The 19,503-nt window shown below is 40.0% G+C and overlaps 1 protein-coding gene across 5 annotated transcripts in view; it reads right to left on the minus strand.

Moving 5' to 3' along the window:
• The window catches only part of RTN4IP1 (reticulon 4 interacting protein 1), a 24,472-nt gene continuing 4,969 nt past the window's right edge, over positions 1–19,503 (minus strand). For 2 of the 5 annotated variants that reach the window (XM_042017266.1, XM_042017263.1), the window contains exons 5-9: positions 15,712–15,760; positions 14,100–14,236; positions 11,826–12,009; positions 10,409–10,501; positions 1–134 (exon numbers count right to left, since the gene is read on the minus strand). In XM_042017266.1, coding sequence (XP_041873200.1) covers positions 18–134; positions 10,409–10,501; positions 11,826–12,009; positions 14,100–14,236; positions 15,712–15,760 — 580 coding nt within the window. In that variant the 3' untranslated portion in view covers positions 1–17. Of the gene's footprint in view, positions 135–8,636; positions 8,744–9,394; positions 9,752–10,408; positions 10,502–11,825; positions 12,010–14,099; positions 14,237–15,711; positions 15,761–19,503 lie in introns of those variants that run through there. The other 3 variants (XR_006014256.1, XM_042017265.1, XM_042017264.1) reach the window with 3 other exon arrangements.

The following is a 19,503-nucleotide window of genomic DNA, read 5'->3' on the forward strand; positions in this document are numbered from 1 at the left end:
TAATGATTAGAGATACTTTATTGTCTACTAATTACATTGATCACTGTTTTTCCACGTGCATGTCCTCCTTCCAATTTCAGAAAGGCCTTTGGAACTTCAGAAAAAGAGAAGACTTCATCAATAACTGGTTGAATCTACAGAATAAAGAAAAAATGTCTCTATATTAGAAATAAAGTAATGCATCATCCTCGCACTTCAAAACTGTAGGAAGAGAGGGGGGAGGTTTCTTTAAGGTAGTTAGGACAGAACTTGCCCTGTAGCCACTAGATTTTAAGATTTTTCAGAGATACCTCTGCACGCAGAAGCAGGCTTTCTGCTGCTCTTTGCCCGAGTTTTGAAACACCTCTACTAGCACAGTTTAGAGCCCTTACCTGGGGCTTCTACCACTAAAGTCACCAAGTAAGGCTCTAACGTTTTCATCCTTTCAAAAACTGACACTGTGGTTTAACTTTTTGTTGTCCACAATGATATACTGACAGAAAGAACATTTTTTTTCTCGTATTTCTCTACTGGTTTTCTTGTTAAACCCACGAATTCTCACACTGTCAGATATTTTAAACATATCTATAAATCTGATGCCTATCTGCATCAGTACATGGCTCAGTACCCTTAAAAGACCACAACTGAAGTACAAAAAAAAAAAAGTTCACCACTGTTTGTTGCTGAACTCATTTAGCTACACTTGAAAACTCAGCCACTGTGTATTCCAGGAGGCATAAATCATTATTAAGCCCAGCTTGCATCAACTGCTGTTCTGGCATTAATTTTGTAGAGTGGCCTTCTAGATTGTTTTAGACTCATTTCTAACAACAGTGAAACTACTTATTCACTCTCCCCATTATTAACTAAGGAGCCTGAAACCCCTATAAGCATTTTCTTTAGATAGCACAGTGTACCAACAGAAGCAGAAGAAATTCCAGCTCTTCTAAAAAATATTTGTCACTGCTGGTCCAAGGGAAGAGGTTTTTTTCTACTGTCAAGTTCTGAGTCAGCATTCCAAATGCCAAAATAAGATTTGTATACAAAAGTACCTCCCACACCTCCTACCAAAGATCTGCCTACCCTGAGGTTGGTCCTTTACCTTGGATTCCATAATACCAGCCCAGTGCATGTTCTTGCACTGATCCTAATCCTCTTACCAGAGGAAAACATGACCAGTAGATGAGTCTGCAGCTAGCGCTTGCAGTGATGAAGATTTGAAGTACCAAAGATCCAAACAAACACACTATTTACAGTGCTAGAAGATCCTATTCACTTGTGTCAGGGAAAAAATATTTTCTGCATTTTCCTTATAGCTGTGAGCATGCACCATCTCTTGTTGAATACTCCAGAACTGGCAATTTCCCTGTGCTGGCAGGACATGCGTCTTGCTTGACAGAAAAGGAATACAGCAGCAGTAAGGACACAAACAATGTGCCAGCATTGGAACGGTGCTGTCTTTCAAAAAGCTGCCTTGCTTTTACCAGAAGACAAAGAGTTTTACTTTCAGACATGCTGCTTAGAAGGTGAGTGTGCAGCACTACCAAGGAGAGGTTTAGAGGTTTTCATACACACACACTTTACAAGCAGCAGTGCTGTCCATCCAGCACCCTCCCCAATGGCACAACAAATGCTATCTGATAGCTGTCCATGCTCAGGGAGGTCCTTTTCTCAAATCTCTTAATTTCCCCTTCATTTACACATTGTGCCTTACTTTGATGTCCACTACTTGCACTTAAATAACTGCTGGCTTTGCCTGTATGATAACAGTAATCCAAGACATCAGTACTCCAACTTGTACCACAGTATCTCCTAATATTATTACTAGATTTTCCTTTTTATTTTGTCAAGGCAAGCTTAGCCATAGGGTGAAACTGTACAAGGCAGAAAATCAGGAGTGAATAAACCCCCTCCAAAGAATGCATCAGAATTAGCAGACTTTGAGACCAACTGTGCAAATAAATATAGTTACCAAGTGCCTTGAACTTGCCATGCAGCAACATAAAAGGCTGAGTAATTTATTTCCCTTTTTCTGCCTGGACAATATCTGTAAACCAACCTCTAGCAAAGTGAGCAGTAACACACAGCAGAGGGGCCACAAAGATACCCCAACTGAGGAAGAAATGTTGGCTATAAATGATCATGTTCAAGACAAACTCATGTCTGGTCAGCATCCAGCACAAAATAGAAATGTTGTCTTGGACATCAGCAAAGTCAGGGACGTGAACCCAAGGCAGCAAAAACACTGAATCAGACAACGGTTTGGGGTAAACTGAGCATCTGAGTGCAGCTGCAGCTGCCGTGACCATCAGCAGGAGGAACGTGCTGCTGATCAGTACTGACTGTTTTGAGGAAGACCAACCCTTGTTTTCACAGCAGATGCTTGGGAAAACACAGTTCACGAACCTTGCTGAGCCAAGCACTTGTACAGTACTCATTGTTGGTGGCAGTTGTGTACAATGCTGTGCTTCAATTAAGGGGAAAAAAAGAGATATAGAAACCCAGCCTGCTGGAGCATGGACACAGATGACCCTGACATGGCAACAGTCTAGGAGGAGGTGGAAAGTATTCAGGGAAGAAAGCAGAGCAGCAGCACAGGGGATGTAAAGTGCAAGGGATTCCAGGGAAAGGCAGAAGTTAACTTCAGACATGTGCAGCAACTGAGAAAACATAAACAAGACACTTCACTGGTCTGCTAACCCGCAGTCCCTTACTGTAGATTGCAGCTTATAACCCTCACAGAGGGTTACATACTCAACCTGCTGGGTAGAGTTCAAAGCATTGCATTTGAAAAGTGGTGACACAGTGATTCAGAGGAGCCTCACAGTTCAAAACACCGTGTGTATTGCAGCCACCACATGCTCAAAGCCCATCTGCTACATTGATGTAACCTCTAGCTTCATTTAAATGCTGGCTTTAGGCAGTGCTACAGAGAGACATGAATACCGAATTGATGATCCTGGCAATCTAGAGCATTAAACATTTTATCTGACTGGCTGGACAGTCCCATTGTTTGAATAACCCTGAAAGGGCTGACCGTGTTGCAGCACAGTGATTCACTCAGCCTTTACCATAATCCACTGACTAAGATAAAATTTCTTCCTGTGAACAGACAAACAAGTAGGGGAGCGTCTGCTGTTTGTTGAATGTGTGATAATAAATGGAGATTAACTGGATAACAAAAACACTGCCTATTTACAGCCACGCATCAGGTCCTTGCCAGAGGACACCTATTTGTTCAGGGAAAAGGGATTAAACTAAAGTCTGGGAGAGAAAGGATTACACATACCCACATTGAAATGTTTATCTGAAAACAGATTGGGCCTGAAAGGTATTTTCCTCCTCTTCATTCTCTCTGATGCAGGACATACTATAGAAACGAATCTCAGGTCTCTTGAAATGATCTCATGGGTTTGGAAAAATAAAAAGAGTAACTGCTGATGCTGATTAAGGCTATCCTACACACAGCACAGAGGTGGTGTCCCAGCCCCTCCACCTCTGAATGCAGCAAGGCAGTGAACAGCACTGGCAGGAGTGGACTGGTCAGCAGGAACACACTCCTACTCATGACAAATTCAGGCCCATCCTTGGAGGTCTCACTTTCTGCGGTAACAAGGACACATTTTGAATTTATCAGGAAGGGACAAGTGAAAAAACATGAAAGGAATGGAGACGGCTTTGACCCTCATAGTAGCAACAAGTCGCTCCAGCGCGTGGAGCTCTTTCCTGCCACTGGAGGGGGAGCGAGAGCCTTGAAATTCTCAGGAGAGCGACGAACTGAGCGCAAGCCTAGTTCAAAGCGCGGAAGGACAAAAGTGCCCTCACTCAAAGGACAGTGACAGTGCACTGGCTCTCCCCCAGGTCTGCAAAGGATGCCCGTGTCAGAGCTGCCGGGCAGCCTTGCTTGGGTGACTGCCTCCCTCCCTCCCAGCTGCTGCTTCCCACAGCACATCCCCTTCCTATGCCTTGCTGAGGCTGCTCAGGCTCCCGTACGGCACCCCGCAGGAAAGGTACTTGTACGTGCACAGAACAAAAGCTGGGATGTGCTCCACCAGACATCAAAATCCTCCTGAGGGCTTCCTGGAATGGAAAAGACCTGCCTGCTGTTTTGACTAGCTGAGTTAAAAGACAAAGGCCATATTCCTCCAGAAATTACCACCGTGCCTAAATGCGGTCTGTGAGCACAAAGGCAGAGCTCGATAGTCTCCTTTGGCCTTTAGTGAGTCTCTCATCAATGTCAACAAGAATCTTGAATAGAAATCATTAAAAAGAACAGTCGTTGTCCTGGAACTAAACAACTGGTTATCCATTTGTTACTTTATTGTCTTCCCATAGGGAAAAATGATGCTGTTTTGGGACACTCCTGCTTTAGCTGAGCATCTTCTCTGCTGTACTCATGTTCCACGCTCTTTGGATCTTACTCTCACCCCTTTCTTCATCCTTTCTTCCCCTTAAAATGGCATGCAACAATGTATGCTGAGCCTCATATTGCTTGCCAACAGCAAGTCCTAGGGTCAGCCCTCACTGAAGACAAAGACTGAAGTTCTCACCTTCTGGAACAGCTGGCTCTGGTCACATGTACAGGTAGCATTGCAACTGCACAGTACCAGCATACAATCGTAGGATGGTTTGGGTTGGAACCCAAGTCCAGCTCCCCCTGCCATAGGCAGGGACACCTTCCACTAGACCAGGTTGCTCAGAGCCCCATCTTTGAATGTTTTGTAAAAAACTTCCTTGCTGTGTTTTTTATTAACTTGTACTTCAGAGAATATGCACTTTCATCCATGAGCACATTAAAGGACATCAGGTACATGATATTTCTATCCCAAATACCTAAATGAAGTAAAACTGATCCAACAATACACCCATAAGAAAAATGGTGCTGCAGTGGTTAAGACATGGGAATGGAAGGCAAGTGTCCCAGGGTCTAATCCCACAGCCATCTTACCAACAACTGTATTATCAGATCTTATTTGTTTGGTTATTAAGCCAAAGTAGGTTCTTTCATATCAAATCTCTAACAGTAGCCCACAGGAACTCATGAGTATCATGTACAATTATTCAAATGCTAGCAGGCAAATCCCAGTTAAGCAGGCTATCAGGGTACAGTTCAGAGCATAGAAGAGGCTTCAAAAATCTCTCGTTTGTTAAGTAGCCCTGGTAGAACAGCTTCTACAGAACACAATGAAGAGCAGTAAGAAACTGGGACAAGCCCAGAACTGCAATGTGTGCCAGCCTAGCCCAAGCTTAAATCAACAGAAATAAGGAGGATCCTGGGTTTAGTTACGTACTGGACCATGCTGAAAAACTGTTGACTAAAGGAAAAGCAATTCATCTCTTCTGGAATCCCCTGTCAGGCACATTCTTGGTAATTGTCCTGATATTTATGCTGGTAATTAAAGCAATCTGGGGCAATGTCACCATGTACTTAAGACAGAACCAACTTTAGTACAGTTGTATATAAATACATATTTACATATGAAAGCATATCATATATAGAGATTAGAAATTGGTCCTGCATGATCCACATCTCCTTAGGTCTCAGCAAGTTAAACTCACAGCAGACAAGAGCTGCCTTGTTGACCCCACACTTTATACCTGCACTAGGCACAATTCCCTCCTACACTAGGGGGCTAGAGCTCAGAACACCAGGACTGACTTTCCACACAATATACAATTACATCAGGTTAAGGGAATTCATCTGATTAAATGCCTGGTAGGCAACGATGAAATTTTTCCAGACCTCATTGTGGAGTATGTGAATTTACATATTCAAACCCTATCTCCCACAGTATGTGAAATTTCCATTAGTGCCCTTCACAGACACTTTGTGATGTAACCACACAGCACTTTCATGAAGAGCATAAGCAAGCTACCATGTCCTGGAGGAACAGGAGCAGCTGTGTTTTAATAAAAATCACAGTGGGTTTTTTTTTTGGTGGCCATGACAAAATGCAGATAGAGGTTCTTTTTGGAAGAGAAAGGGCTGAACAGAGCTTTTGGCAACCCCTCCTCGGTCAACATCTCTGTGCTCTAGCCAACCAACCTGGCAAGCAAATGCACTGCAACAAGAAAACACAAAATTAAAAGCAAAGCAAAAAAAAAGGTGCAAGCTTTGCAATTTAGCATGAAGAAAGATGGTCATCAGAGCAGGTGTGAGTGACTACAGAGAGTGGGGAGAAGGACTGATCTCTAGTTAATTTAGACATTTAAGTGTAGAAATCCCTGTACTTAGGCACCCTAGTGCCTTTTCTAAGAGAGACTAAAGCAGGCACCACGCGAGGGCGAGTTCTCAGGTACCTTAGGATACCTCAGCACAGTCATAAAGTCTGGAATTACTGTAGAAAAGGCCACATCTATAGATACCATGTTTGGAGAGCAGCCAAAGACTCAGTGCTACATTCACTGTTTGATATTCATACAGGTGAGAGAAATACAGCAATAGTACAATAAGGGCCAGGGAAAAAGTTACTTGCAGAACTGTAACAAGATGAATTGGAAGCAAATCAATACACACAGGTTAGGATACTGAGTCCAGAAGCTGTGATGACCTACACTAGCAGTAGGTATAAACCATCTTAAATCATGGCCAACTCTCAGAACCCATGGCATGTCAAAGTGGATGACCATATCCATTTGTGTTATTTACTTCCTGGATAGGAAAGACCAGGAACAGAAAACAATTGAATTCCATATTTTAACAAGGTATCTCAGAGTAAATCACCGAAGCTGGATAAAGGGCATTAAGCCCACATTAGGAGATCAAGAAATTATGGTAGCAAAATGTTATGTGATTTGTTCAGCATTGCACAAGAGGACAGCAGCAGGGCCAAAGAACAGTCAGCATCCTGCCCTCCAACCCATAACAGCAGGTGCTAAGTCCAAAGCATCTAGTGCCTTCAGCAAAATGTATAATCAACACTACTCACAAATTACATTAATATAGGCATGCAGTTGTTCTTCCTGTGGGTGCCTGTGCTGGAACATCTATCTAAAAAGCAAACATCAGAGAGAATGATCTATCCATTTCATGACTGGAGACTCTGTTTGCCCTTTAGCCTTCCTTCTGCAAAAACAACTTTTACCCATCAGCCCATCTAATGCAACAACACCCAGAAGGAAAGAGTATTAAGTCACCAGAAACACTGCACACACACTTGTACTGCATTTAAATAGCACTGAATTAAAATGAAAATGTCACATTTCTGTTGGGCTGCAGGTTAACCCACATCCTATCATGATCCAGCAGGAACACACAACACACTCAGTGCTCCTGCTTATGACACTAAGGAGACTTCTGAGCCTGCCTTCCTCCACCAGGCTTTATAAAAGGCAAAGTTAGTGCTCAGTTATGTTAGAGGCTTTCTACCAACTTAAGTACTTATATGAATTTGGCCTATTTTCACCAAGGACTATATGACATGTCCTTAGGAGGAAAATTCTGGGCAAGCAGCAAAACCGGAAATTGTCAATGTTAAATCCACAACACTGATCACAAATACACCAAATTAATTCCTAATGAGCCTTTCAGTGATGATGCTTCACCGGACAGCAGATCTGTGTCCTGAATTAAAGGCTCTGTTGATTTCAGTTGTCTTTAGATGAGAATTAGTAATTCACCAGGAACATTCTACCGTGTAAAGAGACACAGCAGCTTCTGACATGGGCTTCGTCAACTTATTTGGTGGAGCCCACATTAAGACAGTCCTTACTGAGTCATAATTAACTGCTGCAATTCAAACCACAACAGGGATTCCCCAGGAGTAGAGAAAGTAGCCAGTATCTCTAAAATTTGTCAAGGAAATACTGGATTTTCTCCATGCCCACAACTGCTGCAGCAGTCTCCCAGACCCTCAGTCTTGCAATAGTCTCTTTGAAAGATGTCCAGCTTCAAGGCAGAGAAAACAGCTCATAAACTGAAAATGGTTTTACAATTCCCAAAACTGACTGATGTGCAGGTAAATTACACAAGGAAAATTATTCTCTTTTCCTTGTACTACCAACTCATCAAATCCTCTCCTTCTCCTCCCCATTAAAAAAAGGCTGTGAAAAGAACTCCTCCTCAGAGCTGACATTTTGCAAACCTCTGTTCCTTGCTGCAAAGATCATCCAGGTGAAAACCAAGTCACTTTAAACAAAATTGCTTGTTGCTCATCCACTGAAGGATTGAGAATCCTTTTGCTTTCACAAAGGAACATGATGAACTCATCAGAACTAAAAATCTCTGTTGGTGCAGAAGGACTGTAAGGAGAAACACTGTAAAATCAAAATGATGTGTAAATGTTTCAGAGGTATGCTCTTCAATGCTTCACTGTAATATCTCTTTAAACCATCATCTCTTTTTAATTTCCTACGTTTAATCCCCCCTCATCATTTATTCCTGACAAAAAAGCTGCTCATTTTCAGGAGCTTTCTAACTGCTCTCTTATTCACACTTCATACAATCTCAAAATTAAGATGTCTTTAACAGAAAAGACTAACATTTAAAAAAAGCCCCCTGCATTACTCAAAAATATTCACTCAAAGGTAACAAGTTCAACTACATGAACTCAATTTGCTGGCTTCCCCAAGCCTTCTTGATACACTTCATTGCTTTGTGCTTTTTTCTTTCTCCTTTATTCTTTCCTATTCAAACATAAACATTTATTTTCACTTACTTATAGGAAATTGTGGTACAATTTCTCCAGTGATTCTCTCCTGCCTTTTTTTCCAAGCACCTACTCTTCTGAATGTATGGTCTGTCCATTTAAGAGAACTCTTGTGTCTAAACAAGAAAGGTCATAGTCTTATTAATAGCTGTCTAAATGGAACACAACTGGGTCTTACAAAATCCTGATGACAGCTCAAATGTTTACAACATTGCACAAAATAGAGTAAAATGCTGCTAGAATAATGACTCTGCAGACAAACAGTCTGACGTTAGGACCTGTTTGTGCACAGAGAGTAAAAGACCAAGCAAACATCTTTGTCCTCATGATCATCTTACAACCAGAAGTACATCAGGACATTCATGTATGTATGACGTACCTTTTAAGTGGCATTGCAATTCACCTGTCCAGGTTACTAAGCAAAGAACACTGATTAAGCCCTATCTCTATTGCATAAACAGGTGTTTTCCAAGAGGCTTTCATGAGCATATTCTGCATTTGTTTTGCATACAAGCTAGGAGAAGAACACAAAACAAATTACAACTGGCTGAGAGCAGGACAAATGGTAAGAACAAATACAAGGGCATTTCTTTTTCTTAGACACTTATAATTTAGCAGTGTGACGGAATGCAATCACAGGATGAGGACCACCTTCTACAGCTTCTTTCTTGACCACAGGATTATGCCTATGGCACTGGACATAATGCAAAGCAGAGAACTTTTTCTTACCAGCAGCACTGAGGTGGCAAAGTAGAAGCAATCAGATCTTAAGTACAACAGCAGTTTATTTACTCTTTTCCAAACTCCGGAACATATTGCATACTAAAGAAAGGGGATCAACACTCTGAGAAATCTAAATTTTACTAATATGCACAAATTTTGAGCACAAGATGGCAGTTCACATACTGGAATTACCAGCACTCATGGCAGATTCTGCTTACTCTTCTGCTTAGGTACCACACAGAAAGATTAACAGCAGTTGTCCATATTCTCTACTCTTGGATAATTTCATGTTGCCAAAATTCCCAAAGAGGACACTGCTGGGACCTGTATCACCACACAATCCAAAACATAGGAAATAAACTGTTCACTCCCACAATATATTTTGTAAGAAGCTCATAAACCTGAAAAGATCACAAAAACACACCGTAATCTATCTTGGCTTTTCCCCCAAGTCCACTAAGATTCCCCAGAAGCTTATGAATGCTCACAATATTCCAAGTCCCTGTGCTGAATTAGCACAAACATCATACTCTGCAGCACTGAAATAATGAAACACAAGATTCCTGTCACCACTCTGCCAATGGATATCATCTATTACCCGCAATAACCAGAATATTCTAGTTCTGCGCACACTTCGGGCAGGATGCCCAACCATCCAGGCTGAGCAATTTTGCATATGCAGATACACAGCCATGTTATTCTGCCCAAATGAACCAAAGGAGAACTCTTAAAACATAATTTTCATACAGAGTTCATATTAAATGATTCCCACTGGCAAAAACAAACAATCACTGGACTTTACTCCTCGTAACTTTGTAAGCTTTGTGTTTTTAATGATGTACGCTCAAGAGGGAGAAGGCAGAACAGTCTTAAGGACCATGAACTCCTAAATTCCATGCAAAAGGCAGAAATCAGAAACTGGAACAAGTTGATTCTCAACTAGTTTTCCTCACCGTGACTCTCATAACATTTTATTTCCCAGTAGTGAACTCCATCATTTTTAAGTCCAAGCAGCATCTCTTCCAGCACAAATACGCAAGTAACCTTCACTGACATACCTTTCCAGAATCAACCAGTTCTGCTATTTCATCCAAATTTGGGCCACTTGGCATGAAAAATGCCCACCGATAATGGACTCCTTTAAGGAGATGCTGCAAGAAAGATCACAAAATCTATTAAAAAGTCATGAGAGCAAACTGAAATGGGAACTAAAATTAACGACAGAATCTCTAAAGAAGTAACAAGAAAAAGACATGGAAATTATATACTAGTGTCTGAAAAAAATGGCACCTAAGCATGTGGATTAAATGCACAGACTAGGATGTTGTGTTCCACAATAGGATCAGGGTGAATTTTGTGTCCAATTACACAAGTCAGCTAGTAGAGGAAAACAATTACCTTGTCTCTGCAGCTAGAAACAGCATTATTTGTTACATAAGAGAGAAACTATGTTATGTGTTCATGTACATTCACAAAGGGGGTGAAATAAACCCAGCAATGTGACATTTAGAACCTTCCACTTCAGTATCAGTGACTTCATTTTCCACCATCTTATCTGTCAAAGTCATCACTGTCCAGTGACAGATGGCAGCTCACATGAAAAGCATTTTGGCAAGATCTCACAGGCACAAGTCAAGAGCATCTCCTCTGAGTAAGCTATTACAAGAGTAAGAGCCATCATCTGCCAAAGAGACATGATTTTTATATACGGCATAGAATTCTCTTCATCATGGAAACACGCAATCTGAAAAATAATATTACATTATTTCTTCCCTGCCTTTTCATTTTATCTTTCTTGTGAAAGTACTGCTGCAGGACTTAAAATCCTGTTCAGCCAAGCCTTTGCAGGAATACCATAGCAACTGCTTGAAAAGCATTCATTTGGAGAGCGAGTACACGAGCACAGGGAAGAAAGGGAAACTTTCTAAAAAGCCCCACTGATCTGGCCACTGGCAGAATGTTTTAAGATCCACTTATGAAAACTAGAAAAATCAGTATCACCATCCAGACACATGAACACGAAAGAGATGAAAGACTTCCTAGCCACCCTCGACCACTCTTATTACTCTCTGGTGCTGGAACAGGATGAAGAGAATCAGTCATGGAACAATGTTTTGAGAGAAAGCCTGACCGGCCTAAAGCAAGTAACAAAACTGCCCTCACTTCAGTGAGGCAGGGATTTGCTGTGTTTACTATGAAACCCTGGCTGTCAGCAGGACTCACTAGGGAGGCCATAGGGAAAAGGCCACAATGGAATCAATGGAAAAGGCACAATAAGGAATCAAACTTCAAAGCTCCCCAAACTACTACATACACCCAGCAGCACCACCCCAACACATTTCTTTCAGTACTTAATGACATATGAGGACAATGCAACAGCTGCCTCTCCATGAGCTCTGTGACTGACATCCAGGCCACAGAAGTAGTCACTAAAGTACTGCAAAATATCAAAGTACATAGGATTTTGTCAAATACCTTGAGAGTTTTGGAACCAACAGTGACTCCTGTTTGCAACATGCCATCAGCCACTCCAAGTTTGTCCATATTGATCAGGAAAGGTGTCACTAAGGTAACATATGTTGCTCCTGACCATTTCTTCAAGCGATCTAGTGCCCACTTCTCATTGGATCCGCCAACATTATCTAGGATAAAATCAAACCTGCAGACATATAAAGAACAGGTTTAAAATCTCAATATGGGAAAAACAACTTCACCATAATTAAGTTAGTTAATAGCAGAAACCAGCTATATTTCACATTTACATGTCACTGCAATGCAATAAAATAATCAGCCTGCAAGATAGCACTAAGAAAGTCCCAGAACTTCAGCGAAGTCCCAGCTTAATGTACAATGGGATTGAAATTTACAGGTTATTGCCCATTCACTGTGCAGCAGACACAGGCTATTTAAAAAGTACACTTAAACTCCCAAAAGCAAACTTAGATGCATGACTACATTCTGTACTTGCTTAAAGCCTTCTAGAGCTCTGTCTCTTCAGCCCTCCCACAGAGACTACTGGAACAGTCTTGAGGTCTAGCTCTGAACAATATGGTACGTACATGAGTCTGGACTCATGCCCTCAACTAGGAACAGCTCTTGTACATGCTGTACTCACATGAAAGGCAGTTCCAGTGGCTAAAATTATGTAAACAAATTATTCTACTAACACTTATTTCCTCGCATCCTTTCTGTGACCCTGTTCTCAGCTTCACTTCTCCAAGGTTTTTTTGACCTCCTTATTTATTTAGGGGCCCTTTTACCTCTCCTGACAGCTCTTATCTTCACATCTACCTATTTAACATTGAACCTAACAATGCAAAGGATCTAAAACCTTCTCCCCATGGAATGGGTATATGCAGCCTCTGGCAAAAAGCCACAGTTTCAGTATTCCTTCTCATTATCCCAGCATGTGAGCCTGTAAAGGCTGAATTGGGCAACAGGGAGCTATGCACCTGTTCTGTTAAATACACAACTCATTCTCTTTTCATCAGTAAATTTTCAGCAATCTCCAGACTGCAACAGATACATATATACACATACCTCTAATCTAAATAACCTACAAATATGAGGTAAAATACCTTATGCAAACTAAATAGAAATGTCCTTATCTCTCTGGAATGACAGTTTTCCTGCCTGTCTTCCAAAGGTGTGATTTCACATTCAAAGTTCAGTTAACGTAACAGTTAGCTGCCAACAAGAGAAGATCATGAAAACTAATGCTCCTGGAAAGGGTAGCTGACTATGGGTTCTGAAGAGTCAGTACAACTGAAAAGGGGAGGGAAGTAGGAGCATCCCTCTCAGTAGATCTGACTGATCAGCCTAGTTGCATCATTAAACTGCACCCCAGAACACTGTTGTTGATATCTCTTCAAAAGGGTCACTTGCTAGAATGGGTATTTAGCATTTAAAGTGTTGAGCTGCACAAAGGCAAATTTAGCACTGACTGCAAAGTCCATCCTGCCATACAGACAGTGTCACTACCCTTGCAACTGCCCTCAGGCCTGCTGACAAGTGCATTACAGTTAAAAGGCACATGGCTTCTTAGCACAGTTACCAATAAAATTCTCCCACAGATTGAGCAGCTTCTCTTCACCCTCCCAGAAAGTTAGCTCGATCTAGCTAAGAAGAGCACTGTAAATACCATATTCAAATACAAGTCACAGCAGACTACGTTTAAACAGATGGAAAGATTACAAAAGCAAAAAATACTTCTGTTCTAGAGAAAACTCCCAGGCTAGTTTAAACATAGCTGCTGCGACAAGATAAATGTGATTGTTTATCAGAGGCAGCTGTACCGAATGTTACAGAACAGAAATTTACTCGCAGTTGAGTTGCACAGTGGCAAGTCACTGCTTCATGATATAGTTGTTCCCTCTAGAAGACCAATTTTATATTTACCAGCTTCACTCAGGATTTCACAGACTTATTTTAATTTATTCATGCATTGTATATTGTCCAAGATACTTGGATGGAAGCTACAAAACTGTTCATATCACAGTCATTGAAGAGAAGCACGTGCAAGTGAGCTTGTCTCCACAAGCTCAATTTACTGGCTTAGTCTTACAATGAAATCTGTGCTGGGCATACTCACTTGCAAATTGCATTCAAAAAGGTGAATCTGCTTTACAAAACAATGCTTTAAAAATGGGGGGAAAAAATGAGGGAGTTCTGACAGAGTCAAGCAATCAAAGGGCAGAAGGTCTGACTGCCAACTCCTTCATCTCAGTATTAAGCTACACAAACACTCACAAGGGTAATGTTTTAAGCTGCTCTTCCAGATTTCTAGATTTATAATCAACCACGTCATCTGCTCCAAGCTTCTTCACCAGTGTGCTGGCATCATGAGAGCAAACTGCTGTCACGTGAGCATCCCAGGCCTTCATTAGCTAAAAACAAGTATAAAAAAAAACAAGTCCAAAAATTAAAATATAGTGAAATATTGAGAACAACTTAAAAAGCCAAAGTCTCATTATATTTATATAACAAATGAGCACCTTTAATAGGGAGTAGGGAGACTGTTCCAATACCAGATAATTTGTCACAAATCCCACAGACAAAATAATGGCTAGAATTTATCAATATTGAAGGTGGTTGTGGGGAAGGAGTTGGTGTGAAGGAGGAGTGTGGGGGTTTTTTAATGCCACTGAAAGATACCAGGTCTCATGACAAATAAGGCTCTCAGTTTGCCATCTGAATCTGCCAGCTAAACATACACCAAGAGGTACTGTCCAAGTTGCCAATCTACCAAACTGTCACCAGAGGTACCATTAAATATTATTAAATACATCCTTTAAGTATTTCATATTACTGCAAATAGGCTAAGTACTAGTAAGAAGAAAAAGAAGGAAGTCATCTCTGATTTACCACAGGGTCAGTATCAGGTTATCTTCTACTCCAAAAGCTATAGTAAAGTAAAGGATTTTTGCTAGTTATTTATCTCTTTTGGCATCTCATTTTTTCATTCACAGTAATACTTTTTACCTTTATTCCAGATTAATTAACGTAGTTTATTCAGGATTGATCAGTTACAAATTGTAACTAGTCAGTGGCTGGTCAGCCTTTCATACCGACTTTATTACTGACCTGCTTTATTACTGACCAGGCAAATAGCACACCACAAAAAATTCTGCTGTAAACCTCTGTGCTTATGGCCCAGTAACATGGAAAGTAGTGATGCAATCACCCGACTTCTGTATTTTTTATAATCTTGAAAGAAAGATGTTTCAGCATGACACTAATTAGAACCAAAACCCCCAAATTAACTGAGAGCATGAAAGAGTATGTTCCACAACTAACGAATCAACAAAAGAGCATAGTGACTTTCCAAAGTTTAGAGCTACTGGAACAAAGACAGACAAAAGGGCAGCAGAGCAAAGACAGTGAGGGAAAGTAAATCTAAGCCTCTGTGCTTTACATCCACTGCACACAAAAGCCTCATCACATCATTTGACCAACTACAGCAGTTGTGGTAGGTGATACGTTCTCCATCAGTTTTTCTACTCATACGCCAAGTTCTGTTCATATTTAGAGCACAGAGCTGACTGAAAGATAATGAGAACAGGCTACATATTTCAAGTCACACCATTCAGAGATTTCATGCACCCAAATTGTGAAATGTGATTTTACACACAACTCCTTTCTTTGAAAGTCCCTGCTTCCTACCTTAAAATAATACAACATAATAAATGGAAAGCAATAAATCTGAAAATACTCTACTTTTGGAAATATCAATCAGCTCGTTCAGGCAGATTGATCAGTAGCTTGCTATTTCTCTATTCCTTCTCTCAATTCCCTTCTGTTATTTTTTTTTTTCTTACTGAAACGCTTGAAGATTCGTCCTGGGCATGCTGGTTTATATTACCTGTACAGCAAATGTACCAACTCCTCCTGAAGCTCCTAATATTAATACTCTGTAAGAGAAAATTAAAATATATTTAATAGTTCTTTAAATGAATTCTACAGTAACTATGTATTCTAATGTTTCTTATACATCTCTGACACTGAATTATTTTTAGCAAAAGATTGGTTTTGTCAATCAATGTTATTCAAGAGTTGTTAACTGTTCAGATAGCCAAAAATGTGACTTAACATTTGCTGATCATGTGTCCTGTCCCAAAAGCATTATCTCAGCACAGCAAAGAGACTTCCTCACATGTGCTTTCCACTAAATGCAGGCAGTGGAGCTGTCAGGTAGTAGCATTTATATCCCTCAAAACCCCTGTACCTGTCCTCACTTTCCCAAACATAATTGTTTAGTTTGGGACAAAATCAATTAAAAGTCCTTTCTGTCTCCCAGACTCCACTGTCATATCTCCTAAAGAAAAAAATCACAAAAATCAGTCTTATCTAAGAGAAAAAGTAGTTTAGTATCACATTATTTAAGGAGATTGCAAACTGCAGAACATATGGAACATAATTTTCCCATATTGCATAATGTTTATCTAAAAGACAAAAATACAATGAAGTACCCTTACCATTAACAAGTTTAATTTCTATTAAATTAAGATAGGTGTCTTTTTCTCTAGAAAAAAAGCACTAGAATTTTTCTAGTTCTTTCCAGTACATCTCAACAAGACCCTGTAAATGCCAGATTGTGGAAACTGGCACACAAGCAAGAAAATGAAGGAGTAGATTACCAAATTATTAGCAACTGAGAGTTCATTTTAACTGATCACCCTAAATTTCAAAAAAATTAAAACAAGTTTACTTGTGTGAGGACCTTACTGCTAGAAGACTAATCACTGTTCAAAAATTTCATCTAAATACTTTATTAAATAACATCAGAAAGTGAATTAGTAAGACAACCTTGAAGTTCAAGTTGCAAACAGTGCTGGGACTTTGGATCTATTTGCTAATTCTAGGACAAAAGGAAGATCCAAGATGAAGTCCTGGCATAGGATTGGGGAACATCATGTTTCTCAGAGCTTCTGTTTGCCAGAAAAATCTCAGAATCTTCAGAAGCTGATGACATTCCTGTATTAAATCTCACAGTGAAGGATGTTGAAGGAAATTGCTTTTTACAGTACAAAACTGTACTATACAATCTGGAGTCTCAGTTTACAAAAGTTCTTTGAAGTAGCTTAAGAGACTTGGCTTTGGTCACACTATCCATTTTAAAATGCTTCTTCCTTTGTAACTGATCAGATTCTGTTCCCTCCCATTTCACAGATCCAAGCTGCAAAATTCGGATTAAGAATATGAAACCACAAAGCCTGCAGCTTTTAAATCTGCCAAAATGTACTTATCCTCAGAACCAGGCTTCTAACGACAGATGCCCGGAGCAACATGCATATTTTGACTTTAGTATACTTGAAAAGGCTCCGGGATACCACACTCAAGATATTGGGTTAAGCCCATCTTTATCCTTAAAAAGGACAGTCAAAATGAAATCCTTTCAAAGGAACCTTTTCAAACCGCCTTTACAATTTTACTCCTTAGTTGAAGGGCGTTTCTTCTACCACATATTTGGGGGAAAGCTGTCATCTTAAAATGTACAATTTCCTCAAAGGATTTAGGTAAGATTTTCAGTTTGGGGAGCAGCTTGGCTAGGACTTTTTTTATTCTCCCCTTCAATAAAAGCCCTCAAGATTCTTCACATAGAAATGCTTTCAGATTCAGTTTGTTCCTATGTTACATGGGCTATTTTCTACCACATCTTCCAATTATTAAAACTCTCTCCACACATTATGACTTCAAGAAAGCTTTTCATTTCAGAGACAAACTACATCTGCACAGGAGATCCATGTGCAGCCTCTCAACAGATTAGCATTTTTACAGCACTGACAATAGTAAGACATACAAGTAAGTCAGGGAGTGTTTGAAGGTACAGGACCTGGTAGGACAGTACTGAAGGACCACAGATGGTGGCAAGTGCCGAAGCAGGAACAGTGTTGTTTGCACTGCCTCAGGAAAACACAGTCAGGAGAAAACATATCATAGAAACTACTTGTTTTCACTGCAAGGGTGAGCTCAGTAGTAAACTATAATATCTAAGCATGTGCACTAGGGAACAAATCTAACAAATCTTCTGACCTGGACAGAGATCCAAGAGAACCAATTCTTTCAAAACAACAAAATGAACATTCGTACCCCAGGCTTTCCTCCCTTCTGACAACGGGACAATATTCACCAAGCCCCCACGGGGCTCCAGCAGTTCAAATGATCATAGGGAGCAGATCTCTCCAGATAAGCATACCATGAGATTTGAAAGTTTAGCCCATCTCCCTGGGCCCTGCTTGAAACTATGGTGTGGTCAGAAACAAGCATCAGACTGGCAGGACCTGTTTTGGCTGTATGTGCCCCCCACCAGAACACACTGAGGATAGGGAGTGGATGTAGAGATCAAGGACTAGTATTTTCTCTGGATTATAAACAATTAACAATTTTCAGTGACTGAGTTACATGCAAAATAAAAATTGAATAAATGCATCAATTTTATATAGTTATAAAATTAATGTATTTATTGATTAAATATATCAACTTTATTTAGATATAAAATTATATTTCATTTGATTATGCCAACAAAATGTCCCCAAGAAATTTATTCCTGGATCAAGCAGTGTTTACCCTATCAGGAAGTTTTACAACCTACACCCAATTTGTACTTCTCAACAGATAAAATACACAGATGAAAAACATACAGATGAAATAACACACAGACAGTGAAAAAAATATATTCTTATGATACCATTCAAATTTTCACTGTAACCATATAAACCAGGAGTGTACATTTGGTAGCTTACATTAACAGAATCCAGCAACTCTGCCCAGCATACATGAAAGTCTAAGATATCGCCTCTGTATTTACATAAAGACTTTTACTTAATAGCAATGTAAGCACTTTGAAGAACTTCTCAAACTGTCAGGTTTGTTTTTATTCTGCATTTTGTGAATACAGAAAGCAAGATATTTAAGCCAGTCTTGAACAAGCATATTCCCTTTCTACTGAAACAGGTCAGTGGCACATCTGAGAAGCTGTCCAGGTGTCCACAGAGAACAGAGTCATTTTGAACATTTTGGATAGTAAGAACATTCACTTTTAGCTTGTAAAAGAATACTGACATTAATTACAGTGGTATAGAATAAAAGCTATGGAAAAATGACTGGAATTACAGTGAAGCAGGAGGGTTCACAAAATAATGAGAGCACACCTCAGGTAACTTGTAAAAACGTAACCTGTGAAAGTATGTGCAGATGGAGCAGATAATCTGTCAGATCAATGTACAGCCAGACACTGGAATAACAGCAAGTATTTGTGGTTAGCTCACACTAACGCCTTAAAAGAGGCAAAGAGAACAATACACACCAACAGAAAAATCTCACTGCTTTTAAGATGTCTTAGCACTGCAATAAAGCACCAGTGAAGTAGCTTTCATCAAGGAATACAGGCTGCTCTGCCAAAATAAGACACATTTTTGTATGCATATACACCCTTCTACATAGCTATTTACATACAACTAAAGGAGACAAAAAGACTGACATAAAATCACATATGTAGGTAACTTCTTACCATTTATATGATCTAAAGAAATTAGGAAACACTGTATAAATTCTTGTATTTTTAAATTATTGACTTGAGAGTTCATGGAACATAATTTTGCACAGCCCCTTCCATGCATTTTAAATACCTTCCTACAAGTAATTTTTCAGGGGA

This window comes from Corvus kubaryi, unplaced genomic scaffold, assembly GCF_017639235.1.
Source record: "Corvus kubaryi isolate FWS band 111438036 unplaced genomic scaffold, C.kubaryi_AGA036_p1.0 split3-73, whole genome shotgun sequence".
Taxonomy (NCBI): Eukaryota; Metazoa; Chordata; class Aves; order Passeriformes; family Corvidae; genus Corvus; species Corvus kubaryi.